Source organism: Vombatus ursinus, unplaced genomic scaffold (assembly GCF_900497805.2).
Source record: "Vombatus ursinus unplaced genomic scaffold, bare-nosed wombat genome assembly UNPS02001419.1, whole genome shotgun sequence".
Taxonomy (NCBI): Eukaryota; Metazoa; Chordata; class Mammalia; order Diprotodontia; family Vombatidae; genus Vombatus; species Vombatus ursinus.
This window is the reverse complement of record NW_020941197.1, coordinates 7807864-7830924: the sequence shown is the minus strand read 5'-3', so window position 1 is coordinate 7830924 and position 23061 is coordinate 7807864. Positions and strand designations below refer to the sequence as shown.

General features: G+C 36.5%; 1 protein-coding gene across 1 annotated transcript in view; it reads left to right on the top strand.

The window, feature by feature from the left end:
- Positions 1–23061, top strand: part of TOMM70 (translocase of outer mitochondrial membrane 70) — a 36866-nt gene that overhangs the window by 9601 nt on the left and 4204 nt on the right. The window contains exons 2-10 of the mRNA XM_027867489.1: positions 6044–6217; positions 6449–6575; positions 7853–7962; positions 12075–12223; positions 14402–14609; positions 16132–16266; positions 17464–17571; positions 18823–18939; positions 22322–22419. Coding sequence (XP_027723290.1) covers positions 6044–6217; positions 6449–6575; positions 7853–7962; positions 12075–12223; positions 14402–14609; positions 16132–16266; positions 17464–17571; positions 18823–18939; positions 22322–22419 — 1226 coding nt within the window. The remainder of the gene's footprint in view (positions 1–6043; positions 6218–6448; positions 6576–7852; positions 7963–12074; positions 12224–14401; positions 14610–16131; positions 16267–17463; positions 17572–18822; positions 18940–22321; positions 22420–23061) is intronic.

Below are 23061 nucleotides of genomic sequence, written 5' to 3'. Positions count from 1 at the left end.
GCATACTTGCTCTCCTTTGTCTTAACTTTGTGCTGTATTCTCCACAAACTTATGTGTATGTTGTCCCAACTGAGAGATTGTAAGCCCCCTTGAAAGCATGATTTATTTCATTTTTTGACTTTGTATCCCCAGACTCTAGATCAGAGTCTGGCACTTAATAAATGTTTGTTGATTTTTAGAATGTTATGAAGGTTAGAGTGAAGAAGATTGGCAACCATTGATTGTAGGTGGGGGGAGAAGGAAGAGTTAAAAAGGACTTGATTATTAACCAGAATGGCAAAGGAGAGTGTCATTTCCATCAGCCGAAATATGAAATTTGGGAGAAGGGACAGATTTTTCTTTCCCTGGTGGGGATGAGTTCATTTTTTAATCAATAGGGTTTAGGGTAATAAAGTGACATCCTAGTTGGAGTTGGAGAGGTTGGTATAGGTATATAGATTTGGGGTGGTTAGCATAGAAGAAAGAATGTAGTTAGAAAAGGAGGTTCAGGATTACTATTCTATACCTTGCACTCCAGTGACTTGAAGAACATTGTTGAAAAAGTTGAAAGCAGGTGAGAATAACAGAGCCTAATTTAAGCAAAATTCAAGCTGCAAGGTGGCTTTTGCTGTTAACACCAATTCGCAGACAGATGGTAATAGTTTTAGGTCAGCTTATTTTTTTTTCCTTCTAATATATCACATGCTTTAGCCATTTTAATTATCCATATTGAAACCAATAACCAATCCTGTTATAGTTGTATACAACTAAAGTGTAAAATTATACTCTACATTAAAGGATTAGTTATCTAGCTTTTTTTTTTTTAATCTCATTTAAAGACTGAAGGAACATTTACTCCAGAAAATGGAAAGGCCTTCTGTTTTCTTTGTAGTGGTCTTTAAAAAAAAATCATCTAGTTGAATATTTAGAAGCTGACAATACAAACCAGTTATTTCTAGTTTTTCTCATTCTTTTGCTTAGCCCATATTTCTAACAGCCCATTAGTAAAAATGCTGGAAAGTTATTTAAAAAAAATAGATGGAGAAACCTGTATTAGATAATAAGCTCCTTGAATATAAGAATTACCTTTATTCCTTTTTGTATGACAAGACCCCACCTAGCAAAGTTCCTGAAATAAACACTTCAATCATCTTAGTTGGTTCAGATGTCAGTAGGGTATGATTTGTGGCATTCTTCTACTCTACTTTCTTTTAGGTCTTTTAACATCCCTTATGTACTAATTCAGTGTTCCAGCTATTCATTGGCTAGTTACTTTTTATTCTTAGTATGTGAATAACTTTTCCAATATCTTTTCCAATCATACATTTCCTGGGTGATAGTTCTTTTTATTTTTTCCAAGTTTTTTTCATGACTTATAGCATAGAGAGATTAGTCTAGCAATCCATGGCTCTTGTCCAAACTATATATGCTGTGCATATGCAACCTGTTGACTTAAATTATTCATTAGTATGTATAAATTGAATAGGAGAGTGAGGTGGAGTAAAATTTCCCAAATGTAAAAGAACTTTTCCTGATGCACAAACCTATCACAGTTGTTGGAGTAAAACCCAAATCATTCTGAATTAGCAAATTTCTTGATCTTCCTTTTAGCACTCTCTCTCAACTTAGTGTATGTATAAAAAAAAAAAGCCCATTTGTCACTTTAACTAGCCACTACCTAGTAGTCTGAACTTAATTACTCAGTATACCCACAATCCTTCTCCAAACACTATCCCTATTTTAGTTTTTAATCTTAATTTCCTGCTCTTTCTACATGACTGGTCTACTTTTCTAGGATGAATCCTAAATTCACTGTTAACCAAGATACAGCCTACCTTACCCCATTCATGTATCTCTTTTCCATTGCCATTTAGGTTAACCATAATTTTGATTCTTTCATGATTGGTGTTCCATAGTTTTGCAGCCTTCTCCTAATCCACTTGTTAGGTGTAGGTACTACCACACTCATCAAATAAGTGCTTGATGTCATTGGGCAATTGAAGCTAATGTCTAGCTCTTCTAAAAGTGTTTTTAGGCAAACACAAATATTTCTGGGGTTTTTTTTTTTTTTCTTCTCCCAGTGAAAATTTTGTTGTGTATGCAAGAAGCATAGCCTTGGCTGCAGGCAATAAATGTGTTTACAGAGTTAAAAATGCTCAGAAATTCCTTGTGAAGCAGTCAAATTCATTTAAAAAATTTCTTTTAAGTGTTATGCTAGCACTGGCAAAATTTAAAATTTAGGCGGAACTTAGCTCTCTAAGATGCATACATACAAAAAAGTTTAATAATAAAGTGTTTAAAAGAGGTACACAGTGCTATGTGAGGCTCAAGTAATGAAGGAAGATTCTTAAGAGGATGAAGGAAAGTTTCATGGAGAAGGTGGTAATGTTTAAGTTAAAATAGGTGGAAAATTCAACATGAAGAAAGATGGGATTAATTCCTAGGCATAAGGAATAGGGTATAGAAAGGCATAGAAATGGAAAAGCATAATGTTATGACTGACAAAAGTCCAATACGGGTCATATGTAGTGGAGTCATTTTGATATAACATTGGAGAGGTGGAAATTTATCAAATCATGGAGTGCCTGGAATACCATGCAAAGAAATATAAATTTTATTCAAAAAAGAATCACTGAAGTGTTTTGAGCCCCAAAATGTCGTGACCAGATCCCCATGCATTAGGATTAGCCAGAGCGAGGAGATAATGGGATTCAGAAGACCAAACTTGAGTCCTTTGCCATAAAGTAGTTCAGGTAGGTAATAGTGAGGACCTTTACCAGGTAGTAGAAGTAGAAAAGAGGATGATGGAGATGATTTGGGTTATAGAACTAATCCTGCAATGGTGCCAATTTGCCTGTAACATCTTGCATCATTTAAATCAACCAATTTTTTAAAGGGACTGACTTATATTGGTCACACAGAGCTCAGGTATGCTTTGTGCTGTCTATTTTACAAGTTCGGCTCATGGGCAGATAGTTGGATTGTATGGTATTTTTATGGGAAGAGGGCTGTCACCTGGAGCTTGGAAAAGATTTCTGTTCCATTTAGTCCTAAATTAGGATGATCTACTATTTTTTAACCTTATGAATGATTTATTCAGTTTGTTTTGATAAATATCATAAACTGAACACTGGATGAAGCATGTAGAGTATGATCAAAAATGGTTTTTTTGGTCTAATCCTGTCTCTTTCAATTGTTATATTTCTATTTAATAAAAAATTTGTCTTACATAGCAAGGGGGGAAATTAGTTCAATTGTTATATTTCTATTTAATAAAAAAATTGTCTTATATAGCAAGGTGAGAAATTAGTAACTTATTTGCCATGTCCATACTTAAATTAAATTTTGGACAGTGCAAGAAACTGACTTTCATTTTTAAATATTGCTTTACTTCTGGTTTTTATCCTTTTGATGCAGTCATAATTTTTTTTCTATTAAATTATTTACAAGGGAGGGTGCAAAACTGATTTTTTTTTCTATTTATATCTAAGGCTATAGTTGAAATTCACAGGCTCATGGCTTAGAAGTTGACCTTAAAAGTCAACTAGTCCAGCGCCATCATTTTTGGAAGAGAAAACTGAAGGGAAGTCACACAGGTCATAAGTAGCAGAGCTAGGATTTAATTCCAGGTCTTTTCATTATAGCACATTGCAGTATTAGTAATTCATATGTAGAGTAGAAGTGAGGATTTGAAATATATTAAATGTATAAAATTTAATTTTGGGACTTATTAAATATAATTTTTCCATGAAAATACTTATAAATATACAGCTTGTGCCAACTAAGGAGACTCATCTGTTGAATAAACAGATGAATACATGTAGTATGAGTTGACAGTTTATGGCAGGAGTTTCAAGATTGAGTGGCCTTCACACCAGCACTGCTCATTTAGTAATATGAGAAGATATAAAAGAAAACAATCTGGAAAACCTGTTTTTCTGACTACTCATATGTATACAGCCTAAAGTCATTCATCTTCATCTAGTTACCTCTTGCCAAGAAGTATTGAACATACTACTTAGTTATATAGGTGTTATTATTTCATTAGCTTGGTTCAAACAGTAGTTACTCTTTTTTACCCAAAATCCAGAGAGCTTCTTTGTTCACTGACTGTTTTTTTGTTTGTTTGTTTTGTTTTCCATAAAGTCTTCTGGAAGTTCTGTCTCTCATACTGAAAGTGTCTCCATCCCCTTCACTGGAGACCTTCAAGCATAAATCTGGGTGACCACTTGTCAGTATGTTTTAGAGAATACTTTCGTTCAGGTTAGGCAAAGACCATTTGGCTTTTTGAGATTCTGTTGAGATCCAATTCCATGCCTTCAAAATGAGTATGGCACTAAACTGGAGAAAATACTAGAAACACAAATAAAGATTAAAGGAACAAATGTATTATCTTTTTTTTTAATTTTTAAATATGGTTTAATACTCTTCTCCATTTCTATACATCACAACACCAAGATTTTGCTGCTTAGAATCTCTCTGCAGATGCTATAAGAATGTGAAGGCTGCGATTTTCACCCCTTCATATGTGTATGTGTAAGTGTAATACATATAAGTATATATTGATACACACATCAATATATAATGCAATATATGAGACCGAAGAGAACACATTGATTAAAGAAATACAAAAATTTGGCATCGTTTTCAAACTTAAATAGTAAAAATAAAAACTACAAAAAAAGGAGCTGTGTACCCCAAATGTATCACGTGAAATAACAAGCAGTATATTCAGATACATAAATTTGCGTCCAATTTTTCTGGTCTTGTCATATCACGGTAGACCCATTTACAATGGCAAAACCCTAAGGTACTGCTGCGAAGACATCAGGTTTGTTCACACTTGGGTTTTCTGCAAATAAACAGCAGAGCCCAAAGCAAAAGCCTGTTCTTGTGAAGCCTCGCAATCCAGTGAATACCCAAACACTTACTCTTACTGGGAGATTGACACATCAGGTTACACATTGACAGTCATTTGGACCTCAGAGTACAGTGTGAGAACCAGAAACGTTACATTTTAAGACATACTTCCTTCATTCAAGTGAAACAGGATTGTTGGACCAGTAAGCAAGTCTGTAACCTTGGAACAAGAAGTTGATTCAGACCAATAAAGCTACGAGTGACTGAGTTAAAAGTCAGTGATGAAGCAATCAGGCACTAAAGTTTGCAAAGTGCCCAGTCAGAAAACCAAATGAACCCCACTGCTTTAAACCCACTGGCTCAAAGTTCATTTGGTACACTTTATTCATTGCTATCATGGCAGTACATTCTGCATTTTATCCACTGTTACTTTCTTGGGCATTCCACAGCACTGCATGTGAGCTGGGTACAAGTCCAACTTACTCCCCAGCAACCAAGCTCAGGTTTCATATTTTGGGGGCCATTTTTGAATCCAACATGGTTACGTCCTTGATGCTAGGAGCTACGTCCTGCCCCTCCCCAGCCCCCTTGTCCCGACTTTTCATATGAGTAATGCTTGTGCATCCCAAATTCTAAAGGAACACATATATTTTCAAATGGTCTCAATTTGCCTTTTTGTAGTTATGTGTGATTCACTTGGGTAAGGCTCTTTAATCTGTTAATATTCTAACCAACAGTTAATGGTGTTTTACCAGCCTTTTAATGTAAAGGTCCTTTTTGTCAAGTATTAATGCATTTAATAAAGTGTTAGCTTTGGGTGTCAGGAGTCCTGTTTCTGTCACAATATGTAGTCGGATGAGCCATTCGACCTTTCTGGGCTTCTCTGGTTCTGAGATTCTATCACCATATTTCTAAATCCATTTTATTATGGTTACTTTTCGTATTTTGTACTAATTTGGGGATTTTCAAATTTTGCTCACTGGTACAGTTGTAGAAATGTGGATACTTAAAAGGTTTCTTTAGGGCCTAGAGCCAATGCCCTAGCTTATTAGATAGTGAATGTGCTCATTGTTAAGATGATCTTCACTGGATCTGCTACGTAGTGGTTATACTACAGATCATTTAAAACCATGTTATTGGTTACTATGGATCTGAGTCTGTTTCTCTGTTATATAGTGGATGGTAATTATTCTCTCCTTTTCAGAGTCCTCTTGATAGAGCCCAAGCAGCAAAGAACAAAGGCAACAAGTATTTTAAAGCAGGAAAATATGAGCAAGCCATTCAGTGCTATACAGAAGCCATCAGTTTATGCCCTACAGAGAAAAAAGCTGACCTGTCTACATTTTATCAGAACAGAGCTGCCGCATTTGAACAACTGGTATGTCATAGACTTTTTTCCTGTTAATTTGTGCTATTATATCAATTTGCCAAACTGAAATTTAATTTAGTGCTGTTTACTCAAATCCAATAACTGATTTGATCCTTTGGGGATTCTTTCCAAACTAATGTTATTTACAATAGGTTTTTTTTTTCTTTGTGACTTGGTGAAATCAAGATAGGTACTCTTAAGTTTATTCCTTTAGGATGGTGTTTTTGCTTTAAATTGCAGCAAAAGTGGAAAGAGGTGGCACAAGATTGTACAAAAGCTGTTGAGCTTAATCCCAGATATGTGAAAGCTCTCTTTAGACGTGCAAAAGCCCATGAGAAACTAGACAATAAGAAAGAGTGTTTAGAAGGTAAGTGCGTTTTTGTATTTGTTTATTAAACTACTGTAGATTTGGCTTTAAAAAACCCCTGTTAACCAAATTATTAGCTTCAGTATCTTCTCTATTTAGGTCTGAGATTTTGCTTCAGTTCTTCTGGACTTCAAGAATATTGAACCACATAATAATTTGAAAGAAAGAATAAGCTTAGATTGACAGGGAAGAGTTAGAAGGAATTGACAAGCTCACTAGGGAAGGCAAAAATTAGTATGAGCAATTATGAGCATATTGTCTTGGATCTCAGAGAGAGAATGTGCGGTAGTGAAAAGTCAGGTAGCAAAAGTAGTTTGAAGGTGTAGACAGGCATCCAGTCTATCGTTGGAGGCTCTGAATGTGACATTTAGTTGCCATTTCTCTTACTTTGAACAATGGTGTAGCTTCACAAAAATAGTTTTTAAGGTGGCAGCGGGAGTCAGTGTTTGTGATTTGGGCCATACTGGCTAATAAGTTTCAACTGATAGCATGTTACCTAGAGAGGACATATCCAGTGAATCTTAACCTGGGATCCACAGACCCCTTATGGCCCATCAATAAATTTCAGGTGTTCTGGGAACTTAGATGGGAGAAAAATTATATCTTTATTTCAGTACAATTGGTTTCCTTTGTAATTCCGTGTACTTTATTCACTTAAGAACATTCTGAGGAGTCCAGAAGTTGTATCAGACTTCCACAGAGGTCTGTGATGCACAAGGTTAAGAACTTGGTTCTAATCCATAAACTATTTGTAGAATTTTACAGTAGAAAAGGACCTTAAAGATACCTAGTCCAAGAGTTTTGGATCTCTTTGGTAGTCTAGTGAAGCTTATGGAGCCCTTCTCAGAATAATGTTGTTAAACTGCATAAAATAAAATAGATAGGATTGTAAAGGAAACCAATTATGTTGAAATAAAGATGTGATTTTTTTTTTTCCCATCCAAGTTCACAGACACCTTGAAATCTATTCATGGACTACTGGTTAAGAAACTCCTCATCTAGTCCAGTCCTCTGATTTGACAGGTGAGGCCCAACAGGAAAGGAGTTGACCATACTGGTTGTAGAGTACTTTACTAAAGTTTTCGTTGTTCCCTCTTTAGCTACAGGATATAATTAATCAGCTTGTAATGGCTCAGTTTCTTAGTTTATGTGGCCACACCCTAAAGTTCATGTTGCTACTTTTTGAAATTTTTTTTTTATTGTGAAGTTAATGCTGGTATTTCCGTTGTCATGATACTTTAATGGATAAGGATCCTTATTTTTCTCTCTACTCCTAGATGTCACAGCAGTTTGTATTTTAGAAGGCTTCCAGAATCAACAAAGCATGCTGTTAGCTGATAAAGTTCTTAAACTTCTTGGGAAAGAAAAAGCCAAAGATAAATACAAGGTAAACTTTATTTGTGTTCTGAGAGATTATTCAATTAATGTGAAGAAGGATCAGTTCAACTCTGCATCTTATATTTGGGATGTGCTGCCAGGAATGAAGATCTTAAATTGGAACTAGTTTTGAATTGTGTAGCTGCCTTGTATGACTGATCATTTTGTACTGTTAGCCTGGATGGTTGAGGTTTTCAGTGGTTTTGATGCTCCCTGCCTTCTAACTTAATTGATTTCTAAGAGGTTTGGGAAAATGAGTCTGTAGCATGAAAGTTTTTAAGAAACATGTTTTACAGAAGATCTTTTTATGGGTGCAGAGCTAATTAGACAACTGAGTGGTTGTGAAATGATTAGAGCTCAGAACTTGAAATCAGAAACACCTGAGTTCAAATCTTGCTGTAGAATCTTACTAGCTAAGTAAGTACTGGCTTACTTGCCTTCAAAGTCATTTAACCTCTCTGTGCCTCAGTTTCTTCTTTTGTATAATGAGGATGATAATATAGCACCAGGGTTGTGTGAGGATCAAGTGAATTAATATGTGTAAAGCATTTTGTGAAATTTATTGCAAATAGTTTCTGGGTTAGAGGGAGTGGCTGATAAGTCATTTGGCCTTTCCTTACCAGATGTAAGGAAGCTTCTTGTTTTGGGCCCTTCCCCACAATTTGTCCTTTTTTTTAAATTCACTTGTCCACCTATGTGAGGGCAGTTAGATGGCTCACTGGATTGAGTGTCAGGGCAGGAGTCAGGAAGACCTGAGTTCAAATTTGACTTCAAATGCTTAGTAACTGTCTGACCTTGGGCAAGTCACTCAACCCTGTTTGCCTCAGTTTCCTCATCTGTAAAATGAGCTGAGAAGGAAATGGAAAACCGCTCTAATATTTTTACCAAGAAAACCCCAAAAAGATTCACGAAGAGTTGGGTACAACTGAAATTAAACACCCACATATCTAAACAGTGCTAGAGGCACTCAGGATGAAAAAATCATGGAATAATATTTTTGTTTTAATTATGTCTTTGTTTTTAAAGAATATTGAAGTTGTAAAATTCAAGCTAATCCTTGAACTGAATTATTAATCACATCATATGCATTGAATTTCTTTGTATACTCATAGATGTTTAATTAGAGAAACTTGTTAATACAACTTAACAACACAGGGTATTGGACATTTAGTGTCTGTGCCTTGTTTAGACCTTATTAGAATTTCAAGGAGAGGGAGAAACAGGTAGCTGGCCTTGGGCGCTTTAATGGTCTTATCACTTAACTAAAAGTGTTCTCTCTGCTTTTGCCAGTGACTTATTAATTGCCATCTTTGACATTTTTTCTTTTCCTTTTTATCCTTGATAGTTTCTCTTTTAATGATTTTTATCATTATTACATGTAAAAACAGTTTATAATTCATTTTTTTAAGTTCTAAATTCTCTCCCTTCTCTTCTGTCCTAAGATGGTAAGCAATTTAATGTAGGTTGTACATGAGCTATCATGCAAAACTGATTTCCTTATTAGTCATGTTGTTTTTTTTTTAATTAATTTTGAATTATCAACAATCATTTCCATAAGCTTTTGAGTTTTATATTTTTCTCCCCTTCCCTTTCCACTTCCCTCTGCAACATAGCATGCAATCTGATATAGGCTATACGTATACATTCCTATTAAACATATTTTCACATTAGTGATGTTATAGGTAAGAATTAGAACCAATAGGAGGAACCACCGGAAAAAGGAAACAAAACGCAACAGAAGAAAAAAAAATAGTATGCTTCGATCTGCCGTCAAACTCCATTATTCTTTCTCTGGATGTGGAGAGAGCATTTTCCATCATGAGACCTTTGGAGGTGTCTTAGCCCTTCTTAGCAATACAAAGATCTAAGTCTATCGGTTAGTCATCACACAACATGGCTGTTACTGTGTACAACATTCTCCTGGTTCTGCTCACTTCACTCAGCATCAGACCATATAAGTCTTTCCAGGTTTTTCTGAAGTCAGCCTGTTCATCATTTCTTGTAGCACAATAGTATTCCATTACATTCATATACCACAACTTGTTCAGCCATTCCCCAGTTGGTAGGAATCCTCTCAATTTCCAATTCTTGGCCACCACAAAAAGAGCTGCTATAAATATTTTTGTACATGTGGGTCCTTTTCCCATTTGTATGATCTCTTTGGGATATAGCCTCAGAAGTGCTATTGCTGAATTTTTATAGCCCTTTGGGCATAGTTCCAAATTGCTCTCCAAAATGGTTGGATCATTTCACAACTCCACCAACAATGCATTAGTGTTCCAATTTTCCCACATCCTCTCCAGCATTTATCATTTTCCTGTTTTGTCATGTTGGCCAATCTGATAGGTATGATGTGGTACCTCAGAGTTATTTTGATTTGCATTTCTCTAATCAATAGTGCTTTAGAGCATTTTTTCATATGACTTGATGACTTTAATTTCTTCATCTGAGAACTGCCTGTTCATATCCTTTGACCATTTGTCAGTTGGGGAATGATAATCGTGTTGTTAAAGAAAACACAGACTCATTCCCCCAAAAATGAAAAATAATATATTTTAGTCTGCATTCAGAATCTATCAGTTATTTCTCTGGAGTTGGATAGCACTTTTCATCTTGAGTCCTTTGGAATTGTGATGACATTTTTTTCACTCATTCTTTACTTCAACTTTTGCAGCCAACTTCTTCGTTCTCTCACCTCTCCTCTCTCCTGGCTCTCTGACCCTCCTGGCTTCCTTTTTTGTGTCCTTTGCTGGATTATTATAAGTTCCTAATTGTGAGGGTACTCAGGGGTATACTAGAGCTGATTGTTAATTTTCAGTGTGAGCATTTATACCTTGGAAATCAACAAATGCTACAAATTAGTGTTTGATTATTATTTTATTGATTGTCAAGACTTAAAATGATAGAGAAAATGTTAATAATGCAGATTAAACTTAAAAGTATCCTGCATTTTTTGAACCCTCCCTGCCCTCCACATGTACCCCAACCATGTCTGTGTTCTAGGCTTTCTTCTTTCTCTTCACCTTTGCTGGGTGATTTCATCAGCTCCCCTGGACTTAATTATTTTCATAGATGACTCGTATCTGTAGTCCTGGTAGCTCTTCTGAACTCCAGGCCTTTACTCCTTCTGAGTGTACTACTGCCACCACAGACTCACAGCCACCTGGTTTTTCCTCCAAATCCATCTTAACCCATCTTCCCCCTTTGCTTTTTTTGTCAAGGGCACTACCATCCTTGAAATTAAGCAGGTTCACAGTCTCAAATTTGTCCTCAGCTTTTCAGCTCCATGTTAAGGCTTGCAACGCTCACTTCCAGACTTTTATGTCCCCTGTCTCTGCCTTTTAACAGGCTGGTCCTGTGTCCTGATGCTTGGCCACTTCTTAGAATCCTTAGTTTCTGCCATAGCTCTACTTCCTGCCCTCTCCTCCCAACCCTCCCCCTTCAGTTACTTTTTGCATTTGTGTCTGTGTTGCTTCTCCCAATAGAATGTTTCATTTTTTGTTGTTATGGCCATCCAGCTCCTAATTCAATACCTGACACATAGTAGGTACTAAATGAATGCTTATTGGCCAGGCATTCATAAGATTTAATGATTAAAAACCACAACTGACATTGGTACAAAGCTTTAAAGCTTTAAAATTCTGTTTTATATTGGTATGATCCTTATAGTCCTACTTGTGTATTAAGTTATTAACTATGGCTTAGGGCATTAAGGGCTTGCTATGTTCAAGGTACCATGTTGGGGAACCCTAAACCAATCCCTGCCAAGCTTGTTGGGTAGATTATGTATGGAGGAATCATTGGAAAATATGGGCAGAAGTAAAGAACTGGATGATGTATGTTGCTATCTATATTGGAAGTAAGTATAGTTAGCCAAATTTTATCCTTCATCTTAACTGAGATTCACATATGAATGAATGATTCACGGCAAGATTTACTCCTGAGAAGCAAAATATAAAACCAAAAAACCCCATTGAATGTGCTTTAATTTGGATTTAACCTCAGTTCTACTGATAAATTTTTAAAAGTACAGTTTTGATTTTCTTATCCTATATCCTTCAATTGTACGTGCTTTAGCATTTTTTTTCTATTTTAACATTTCATCACATAATTAAATTGCAGAATCGTGAGCCTCTGATGCCATCTCCACAGTTCATTAAATCTTACTTTAGTTCCTTCACTGATGACATCATTTCTCAGCCTATGCTTAAAGGAGAGAAATCTGATGAAGATAAAGACAAGGAAGGGGAAGCATTAGAAGTTAGAGAAAAGTAAGTATGCCCAAGCCTGTGGTTTGTTTTTTCTTTCTTTTTTTTTTTTTTAACCATACTTCAGCTTCCAAATATTAGGCAAACTGTTGGTACCTTTTAATTGAGGCAGTGCCTTTTGGTTTCAAAGAAATATGAATCCAACATGCAGGGTTGTTTTAAAAGTACAGCATTTGCTTATGGTTTACTCTCACTGTGCTATCTGCCTTGCTTGTCCAAGCAGGTGCAGTTATTTCCTCAGGCTATAGATCTTGTTAGTTAAGTTGTGGGATCATATATATGTATTTGAAGGTAGAGTGTTGCTAGGTCTTGGTTAGTATAATTAATGAATCCCATTATCTCACTGTTCAGATTTGTACTGCATGTTTCTCACTGGGCTAGAACCAGTTAGCATAATTTATGTAATTTTAACTTCAAATAGTGTAAATTTGAATACATGCAACCACTGAATAGACCTGAACTGTATTTTACCACGTATGTAATTTAGCCAACTATGATAATATAGGTAGACTAAACTCATGAGTGAGGCTCTTCATGCCCTTCTAGAAAATATGTGATCTTTTCAAGGCAGTAAATAAGGAACATGGAAAATATGTAGCAACACGTATCTTCACAACATGAATATGTGTACTGTTTGAAATTTAGGTAAAATGGCCTCTTACAGATCATATGACTGTGTGCATGGACCCAAAGCATAATCTGCAGGTGTAAACTGAGCCAGCCTTACTTAGTGGACAAATCTTTTTTTGCTTTTTGGTGAGGCAGTGGGGGTTAAATGACTTGTCCAGGGTCACACGGCTAGTAAGTATCAGGTGTCTGAGCCGAATTTGAACTCAGGTCCTTCTGACTCCAAGGCTCAGAGCTCTACGGCGCCACCTACCTGCCCCCGTAGACAAATCTTAAAGGTGTTACCTGAGACAGACCTCTTTAAATATCAGGACTGGTTTTGAACCCAGGTCTTCATCACCCCACGTCCAGCTCATTCACTTTTTCATTTCCCCTGCACGTGCACACTGTATTTTGTCTTTACAGTATTTTGGGTGAAAAAAATGATGATCATAATAATAATAACAGCTAATATTAAGGGCTTACTGTGTGCCAGGCACTGTGCCAAATGCTTTAAAATGATCTCATTTGAGCTTCACAACAATCCTGGGAGATAGGGGCTGGGATTATCCTCATTTTACAGATGAGTAAACTCAAGTTGTGACTTACTCAAAGTCACACAGCTACATAGTATCTTAGGTTGGATTTGAACTCAGATCTTCCTGCTACAGGCCCAAAGATGAGTTGACCTGTTTGTACAAGGTCAGAATAAAAGTACCTAACAGGCTTCAGCAGCTGGTTTTAAACCCAGATGCTCTCTTACTCCTACTATTCTTTCCATTGTAACAAATAACCTCCCTTATTGGGCAGCAGTTGTGATTTTTCTCCCAAATTTTTACCTTTTGTTAATCACTTCCTAGGAGATACTTCCAAACTTAACAAGAGATGTTGATTTTCATCTTGGGAAATGATTGGATCTTGAGCATATTAAAACATATGTGAGTTTATGAGCATTAATTCAAGGGCCCAGCATCAAAAATAAGTTTTATTTTGTTTTAAATTTTAAAATTCTTTAAAGTCTCCTTGTATATTAATAATGCAATGGTTCATGAGTAAAAGTACTTACCCTAGAATCTTAATAGTTGGAAAGATGTTCAGGGACATAGTCTGACCTCCTGTCCACTATAGCATTTCCTTCATGTATCCCTAAAAATCTCTGCTTTAAATGTTTCAAGAAACTCGTTCCATTTTGAGACAGCTCTAATTATTTCGTCTTCCATACACCAGGTGTCTCAAAAGTCTTGAGTTTTGGGACAACCCTGTGTTGTGACAGAATTTACATGCTTGTAACTGGCAATTGGTCCAAGTCTAATCTCTGTTTCCCTGTTAAATAATTCTCCAAATGTCGAAAATGACATTTTATGTGATGAGCAACATGCTGTTTAAACCTTAAAGCATTCTCTGAGTATCAGGTGCTGCAGTTCATGTTCATATTCACCATTTAGGTCTTTATACCAGACCAGTTCCAGGTTTCTGTTTTGAGGAAGCTATTGTTTGCTTACCCTGACACGTTGATTATGGCCAGATTTAAGTATGAAGTTAATGAATAGTTTTCTCTATTGACATTTTTTCTAGCTCTGGATATTTAAAGGCTAAGCAATATATGGAAGAAGAAAACTATGATAAGATCATAAGTGAGTGCACAAAAGAAATAGATGCTCGAGGTAAATATTTAGCTGAAGCGTTATTGCTACGAGCCACGTTCTACTTACTTATTGGCAATGCCAATGCAGCTAAGCCAGATTTAGATCAGGTCATCAGCATGGAAGATGCCAATGTGAAGGTAAAAAAAGTAAATTTTTTTCTTTCCTTTTTTTTTTTTTTTCCTATTTGATATACCATAGTGTTATGGGAAGGGAAATAATTGTTTAAAGATTTGTTCTGTAATAGTACTCTTGTTTTTCAGTCATGGCTGGCTCTTCTTGACTCCCTTTGAGGTTATCTTGGCAAAGATACTAGAGTAGTTTGCCATTTCGTTCTCCAGCTCATTTTACAAATGAGGAAACTGAGGCAAACAGGATTAAGTGACTTGTCCAGGGTCACACAGCTAGTAATTGTCTGAGGCCTGATTTGAACCCAGGAAGATGAGTCATTCTCACTCCAGGCCCAGTGCTTCACCTACTTTACCACCTAACTGCCCTCATGTAGTGCCCATACACGTTTATTATCAAGATACTTATTTGTTCTGGACGTAAAATGCCCTGATAATGTTTGAGTGAGTGGAATGAAACAAAATATCAATGGTCTTTCCCTAGGAAAGGTTTTATTTTATTCTGCTATGGGTCAGTGTCATTTTTCTTACCCAGCCATTCTACATGCAGTGAGATGACAAAGGAAAATCAGGAGTTGCGTTGCTTTTCTTGTTGTGAGACCCTTGTGGGTAATGGATGGCACAGTAATACAAGCTCACAAAGGCACTCATTGTATAAACTTAACAGCAGTTTTAGGGTATTTAGCAGAAAAGTTACTTTAATTTGCAAAAAAACTAGGGCTTTACCACTGGTTAGCTTGGGTAATTTACTTAAGCTTCCCATGCCTCTGGTTCTTTATAAAGTGGCTGCTTTAACTGGTCTTTCTCCTTCACTGAAAAGAAAGGCTATTTATTATTGATGTTGATCATCATTAGATTGTGAGCTATTCAACTAGTAAATTCCCCAAGAGGAAACACTCAGATAATTACATGTTTATGTTTTGTCTAATCCTAATTATCCAATGAGATTAGAAAGACAGTGAGATGTTTAACTAGTTGAGATAGAAATTGATATGTGCTTCCATTCCTAAGCTTTGACTTAAAACTTCCCTTTCTCATTTCCTAATCGTAAATAGAAGGAAAGTTCACTGTCAGCACTGACATTCACCCCTCTGTGCACACTTAACTGGGAGCCTGGGGGCGGGGATACTTGCTGGGTGGGAAGTGAAGAACTAGAAGACCTGTCCCTGAGGAGTTTATAGTTCAGTGTTTTGAGTAGGATTTGGGCCAGAGCTGCTGTGACCCCTCAGGGAGGGAGGGGGACTCCAGGAGTAATTTATCTGAAACTTAAAAGAGTGTTTCAGTGTCCTTGGGACACTGGAAGGTTCAGTGTCTTGCCAGAATGTTTGAGAAGTTCAGGACTTGCAAGGCTGGTCCTCTGTCCAGTGGCCATGCTGCCCTTTTACAGTGTAACAGTAGAGAGAAGTGTGAACAAATAGCTGTGATACAATGTAAAATGTAACAAGTGCCATAAGAAAGACAGTGTTGTAAGAGTTCAAAGGATGGTGTTGATAACACCAGATATTTTCAGTCTTTCATTTGTTTGGATCAACAGCTTCGTGCAAATGCCCTGATCAAAAGAGGCAGCATGTATATGCAACAGCAGCAGCCTTTGCTCTCTACTCAGGATTTTAACATGGCTGCTGATATTGATCCCCAGAATGCAGATGTCTACCACCACCGAGGACAGGTAAACACAATTTTCTCCTTAATGTTCTGACCTTTGGAAATGATCTTACATTTTCTAGAGGTTTTTGTAGTTATGTTTTTACTAATATCTTGATTTATAATGCCTTCATTTATTTCCTTGTCTGGGTTTGCCTGCCTTATGCCAACAAGGCCTTCCCAGTCAGAAGTGTTAGGGATGTAGTCCCATAGTCATTACACTGAGCAGTCTTGGACCTATCATTTTTTTTTTTAAAGGAAGTAGACAGTAATGACCATGGAAATTATTGCTTTCTAATGAAGTATAAAGTCCCGGCTTTATAGAAACAAAGTATCAAGCAGAATGTCCTGGAGACCTTTTTTTGTTTCCCTCTTCTGTAAAATGTAGGAGTAAGATTAGATGCCCTGAGGCCCCTTCCAACTCTGGATCTGTGATCTTCTGATGCTAAGAAAGAGGATAAAGCAGAGAAATGTTGTCTGCCTTTACTTTAAAAGCAGTTTTTAGTAGGATGTGAAACATGAATACCCTAAATTTATTAAGTTGCCACAGGTCAGCAGAATAATTTCAAGTGTATGTTAGGAACAAACATATCACAACAGCTATTAATCTAAAACTCTTTATATTTTATGTACCTTGGATTTTCCTCTATAACCATATCATCTACGTTAACTGTAGTACACTTTAGGCCTGTTTTTAGCACAAGAAATAAATAATCAAATTTTTTAAAATATAAATTACTTGAATTTTGTAGCTGTCGTACCTTTTGCTTTTCTGATTGTTGTCATATCTGATTTCTTTGACGTCTTTGGTTAGGAATGCAATATGTTATTTTCATCTTTTTTTTCCCCAGTGGGAAAATCGTTATCATATGATTGTTTCTAGAAACATATTTTCATGTAAGATGTGCAGGTTCTTCTGTTGCTTGTGCAATAGAAAAATTCGGGTTTCTTTAATTTAAAAAAAAAAATCTCACACAGTAGAAAGGAGTTGGTAAAACCTATGTATGGATCAAGGGAAAAATTGATGTAGGCATTAGAATAATATTTCCTGATTACTTTGTTTCTTGAGGGAGAGCAAATATGCATTTAGTATTTTAGTGTTATTCAAAACCGTGCAAATAATGAGTCTTAGACAAAATGCATTTTTTCCATATTGGTGCTGATGCTTGCTTTTTATGTAATAATTTGGGAATAAGAATTAATTTTGTTTTTATTTCTTTAGTTAAAGATCCTTCTTGATCAGGTTGAAGAAGCAGTGGCAGATTTTGATGAATGTATTAGATTACGACCTGATTCTGCCCTGGCCCAAGCTCAAAAGTGTTTTGCATTGGTAGGCATTTCTTCCTTATTTAAAATATTACTGAAGTTGATTTTATTTCATTATCTAATTTGTCAGTTTCACAAGGGGTATTTGTATATGAAAAAATTCTATTAAGGACCATTTTGTGTGTGTTTACTTTGATATTTTTTATTTTTCTTCATCTTGTAGATGTCAGGTCCTGCTCAGCTCAGAACCATATTTAATGTCCCATGACCCCAAAGCACTTGCTCTAGAGTTAGAAGTACTGGATGTCCATCCTACCGCTGATATTTACTAGTTGTGCGACTCTCAGCAAATCAGTTAACCTTCTTGGGCCCTGGTTTCCTCAGCTGTAAAATGAGAGGCTTAGATTAGGTGCACAATATGGACCTTTGACCTCTAAAGCTATGCTCCCATCCTCACTTATGAATGGAGGGGTTTCCTGCCTCATTATTCAGTGAACTTTAATAATAAACATTCTCTGAGCATTTGATTTAAGGTGTGTATTTACTCTTGCTGCTCTAGTAACAATACTATTGTTAATGTTCAAATGGGTAGGACTGAAAATATAAAATTTGGATTTTTCTTTCTAAATGGTGAAATAAGTCTAAGGGCTTAAGTGTTCAGATTAGAAAACTCTTTTGGGCCAGGATGTGATTAACTCACTCCACCAATGCAAAGTGGCAACTCTTGTAAATGTTGAGAGGTGCCACTAAAAGGCTTGGTAATTTTGCAGACCCTGAACCTATTTTTCTCTGATTCTGAGGCTATCCCCTCTATCCACTGTGCCTTACTGACTCTGAAAAAAAATTATTCCTTTTAAATGAGGGATGTGTTTTATAGCTAAGTAAATTTTGAGTATGAGTAAAAATTGAGCTATCTATAACACTGAGTCTATGAATTTTGCTCTTTTCAGAAGGCACCGTTATGACAATGACTACTAATAAAAATGTTGCCACATTGCAAAGACTTAGAAATCTGCCAATTTATTTGTTTCCTCTTATAACTAAATATCTTAATGAAGTGGTCAACATGAAATGATATATTATTAAGAATGAGGGGTGTCAAAATGCCCCTAACAAATCTTTTTGCTAGCATATTTCTTTTCTTTTTTTTTTTTGCTAGGCAGTGGGGTAGAGTCACACAGCTAGTAAGTGGCAAGTGTCTGAGGCCATATTTGAACAAGGTCCTCCTGACTCTGGGCTGGTGCTCTTTCATGATGGGGGTTCCTAGTTTGACAGGCCTGCTATGAGTGTGTATTTTGTTTGTTTTCAAAAACAGTATCGTCAAGCTTACACAGGAAACAACTCTACCCAAGTCCAAGCAGCTATGAAAGGCTTTGAGGATGTCATAAAGAAATTTCCAAGGTGTGCTGAAGGCTATGCATTGTATGCCCAGGTAAGTGATGGTAGACATTTTATTAGTCTCGCTAAGCAAATTCCCACTAAAATCCTCTAACCAATTCTCAGTAAACTCTGAATTCTGGTAATTCAGAATAGAAAGATCTAGTCTCTCTAGAAGTAATGTACCTTGCTTAGATACATGTAACTGCTAATTTATGTTGCTTTAGATCAGGGCTTCTTAACTTGGGGACTCTGAATTCCTTTTTTGGGGGGGGGGGGGGGGGTGAAGCAGTTGGGGCAAAGTGACTTGCCCTGGGTCACACAGCTAGTTGTGAATTCCTTTTTAACTATTTTAATATAACTGGCTTTCTTTGTAATCTCACTTAAAATACTTAAAAAACATTATTCTGAAAAGAGGTCCAGGGCATAAACATAGTTAGGAATGCTGCGTTAGATGCAGACAGTAGTCCTCTGACATGGCAAAATAGACCATGTTTTGGAATTCTGTATTATCCAACAGATTCCTCTTGAAGCAGCAACTTAACTCCAAAATACAGGTGACTAAAAAATAAGAGCTCACAGCTGAACACCCACCTGATTTGAACATTTGAGTTGAATTTGGAGACTTTCTTTTCTACTTACAAAAACAAAGCAACATGTAATAATAACTTTCTTAGATGGTTACCAGTCATCTCTTAATTGCTTTTTCAGTCCATATCCTTCTTGACTTCTGTAATATTGACTGTGACCATCTTTCTTCTGGATACTCATCTCTTGAGTTTTTTGACCTACTGTATCTCTTGGTTCTCCTACCTGTATAAACCACTTAGTGTCAAATCTCTCTTGCTATCTTGTCATGGAGAACTAGCCCCCCAACTGTGAGTATACTCCCATGTTCTGTCCTGAGACTTTTCTCCTTACGTTGTTTCCCACTGATCTCATTGGCTCCTATTGAGTCAATTATTATCTATGCAGGGAATTACTCCCAGATCTGACTTTATTCTCAATTGCAGTCCCACATCACCAACTGCCTTTTGATCACCCAAGGTCAGAACCTCACTGTTGTCCTTGACTCTTCATTTGTTCCCACCTACATATCAGTTGCCACGTTCTGTGGATTGTGCATCCACATCTTTTGAACTTATTCCCTTCTCTGTATTCGTTCCGTACTCTAGATCAGGTCCCCATCACCTCTTTTTAAAAAATTGGTTTTTATTTGTCTTTTGATTTTACATTGCCTAGATTTCCTCCTATTCCTCAAACCCCTAAAAGCCATTCCTTATAATAGAATTTTTGAAAAAGGAAGAAAAGGGATGGAAAAGCAGCAAAACTTATCGGAACCTCAAATCTTGACATATGCAGTATTGTTCCACACCTGTGGACCTCCCACCTCTGCAAAGGAGTTAAGGTCAGAGGAGGGAAAGGTGTTCTTTCATATTTCTTCTTTGGGGCCACTCTTGTTATTTATATTTTTGTAATATTTATATTTGTTTCGTGGAGGTTGTTTCCATTTACGTTGAATCATTGTGTTTATTGTTTTCTTGGTTTTGATTATTTTATCTTGAATTAGTCTTTCCGTGCTTCTGTATTGTTTCTGTATTTTGTTTTTCTTTAGGACACAGTAATAATCCTTTATAATGTATATTACTTGTCTAGTTATTCCACAGTAGATGGGATGACTATCTACTGTCTCTACTTTTTTGCTACTATAAAGAGCGCTGCTATAAATATGGTGCCCTACCTTTTTGTCATTGACTTCTTGGGGTACGTGTATAGTGGTGGAATCTCTGGGTCAATATTTTAGCCACTTTATTTGTATTATTCCAGATTGCCTTCCAAAATGATTATACTAATTTACAGCTCTACCAGTATTGCATTGGTATACCCACCTTTCCACAACCCTTCAAGCAGCATTGACTTCCCATATTTTCTCATCTCAACGATTTGCAGGATGTGACTTGAAACCTTGAAACGTAAAATTTGAAATTGTTGCTTTTCTCTTATTAGTAGTGATTTACAGCCTTCTTCCTTATAGTTAATAACTTCCAGTGATTGTCTTGAGAGCTGTTTGTTATATCTTTGACCACTTATCTGCAGTGACCTTACCTTACACTCCTCCATATATGTACTCTGCAATCCAGTGACACTGATTACCTTGATGTTCCTTAAACAAGATTCTCCATCTCCAGGCTCCCATGTGTTTTCCCTGGCTATCTCCCATCAATGGAATGCTCTTTTTCCACATCTCTGCATCCTAGCTTCCTTCAAATCCCAGCTAAAATTTCACCTACAAGGCTTTCCTGATCCTTCCCCCCGCCACCCCACTGAGTAATGTTGTTATATATAAATAATATGTTGATTATTTCCAGTTTGCAGGTTAAACTGGAAATAAATCTTATGTACATTGTTGTTTGTGTGCTGTCTCCCCTACCAGACTGTGAGCTCCTTGAGAACAGAAACTGTCTTTTGCCTTTCTTTATAGCTCCAGACCTTATCATAGTGCCTGGCACATAGTGGGTTCTTAATAACTGTTTATTGACTGATTACTAACTAAACAATCAGGGAAAGCTTTTTGGAGAATTTGGCTTTTGAATTTAGCTTTAAAAGATGGGTAGGAATTCAGTTTTTACATAGGATTGGCAACTGAAGGGAGATGTAAATGAAAGCAAAGACAGGAAGATGTCCAGTGCAAACCTGCTCTTTTGCCTTCCTCTTGTCTTTACCTTAAGGATATAGAAAATGTGCTGGTACTCGTGGGGCACCTTTTGAGGAGAGGAGTTTTTTAAAGGAGTATGTGAAGAAGCAAGTCATAACAGTCTTAAGTTTGTGTGCTCCCTACTTAGTGAAACCACTACACAATTGATCATTTGGTTAAGCATTATGAAAGGAAGTTGAAGGCTCCTTGTAGCATTCTGTGTTTAATGCCTCATCATGGGTATATCATACGTATTTTTTAAAAATGCATTTTAAAGGTAAGGTGCAGGGTCCTGGTTAAAATTATCACTAAAGAGGAGAATTGAGCATCGTTTATTATGAAAGCATTTCTAACATGTACTTCTTGGAGTAGGTTTTTAAAATATTGTGATGCAGAGAAGAGAGCAAATATTATTGATGGACATTTTTTTTTAAGTACAGAACTGTTAAGATGTAAAATATATTTGGTTAAGAATTTGGCATCCGGATTATGAATGAAACTGGTAGATTTTATGCATATACACATGAAATACATGATTGCTCTTCTGTATAACCTTATTGAACCAAAAAGGAAGAAGGTAGTCAAGTTTCAGCTTGATTGGGGAATTGAGGGAGAATGCATAGAAACCAGTGATTGAAATGTAGAAAATTAAAACAACCAGCCAATGATATTAAGCAATTATAATTTAAAATTGCATTAAGTGACTCAAGTTACTCAGTTTCAATGAACTGTCACCTCACAGGCACTAACAGATCAGCAACAATTTGGTAAAGCAGATGAAATGTATGATAAATGTATTGACTTGGAACCAGACAATGCTACAACATATGTTCATAAAGGGTATGTATTTTTGTGGTTTCTGTTCATTTCACCATTTTTCCATAGTTAAATGGTTTGAATGGGGTTGATAAAAATTTTACGTCCTACAGCACATAGCACTTTTATAAAATAAAATAAAAAACTTCCCACAGCACATAGCACTTTTAACATTTCAATACTTTTCAGATGTAATGTGACTTAAAGGTGAAGGACACAGGGCTGTAAATAACAGACAAGTCCCTTCTTGTTTCAATATTGATGTGTCCAAGTCTACTGACTTACCTTCCCCATCGACGTGGCTATAGTTAAGAGCTAAGGTGAAAGCCAATGACTATTGCACCCACCACTTTTTGTTGTTGCGCCTTCTCAGTCTTGTCTGATTCTTCCAAGAGTCTTCATGACCCATTTGGGGTTTTCTTGGGCAAAGATACTGGGGTGATTTGTCATTTCTTTCTCCAGCATATTTTACAGATGAGGAAACTGGGGCAAATGAGATTAAGTAACTTGACCAGGGTTACACAGCTAAGATGTGTCTGAGGCCAGATTTGTGCTTAGGAAGATGAGTCTTTCTGACTGCAGAATACTCTATCCACTGTGCCACCTAGCTGCCCCTTAACCCACCATTACTGTCAAGCTAACTCAGTTTTCAAAATTCCTTAGCTA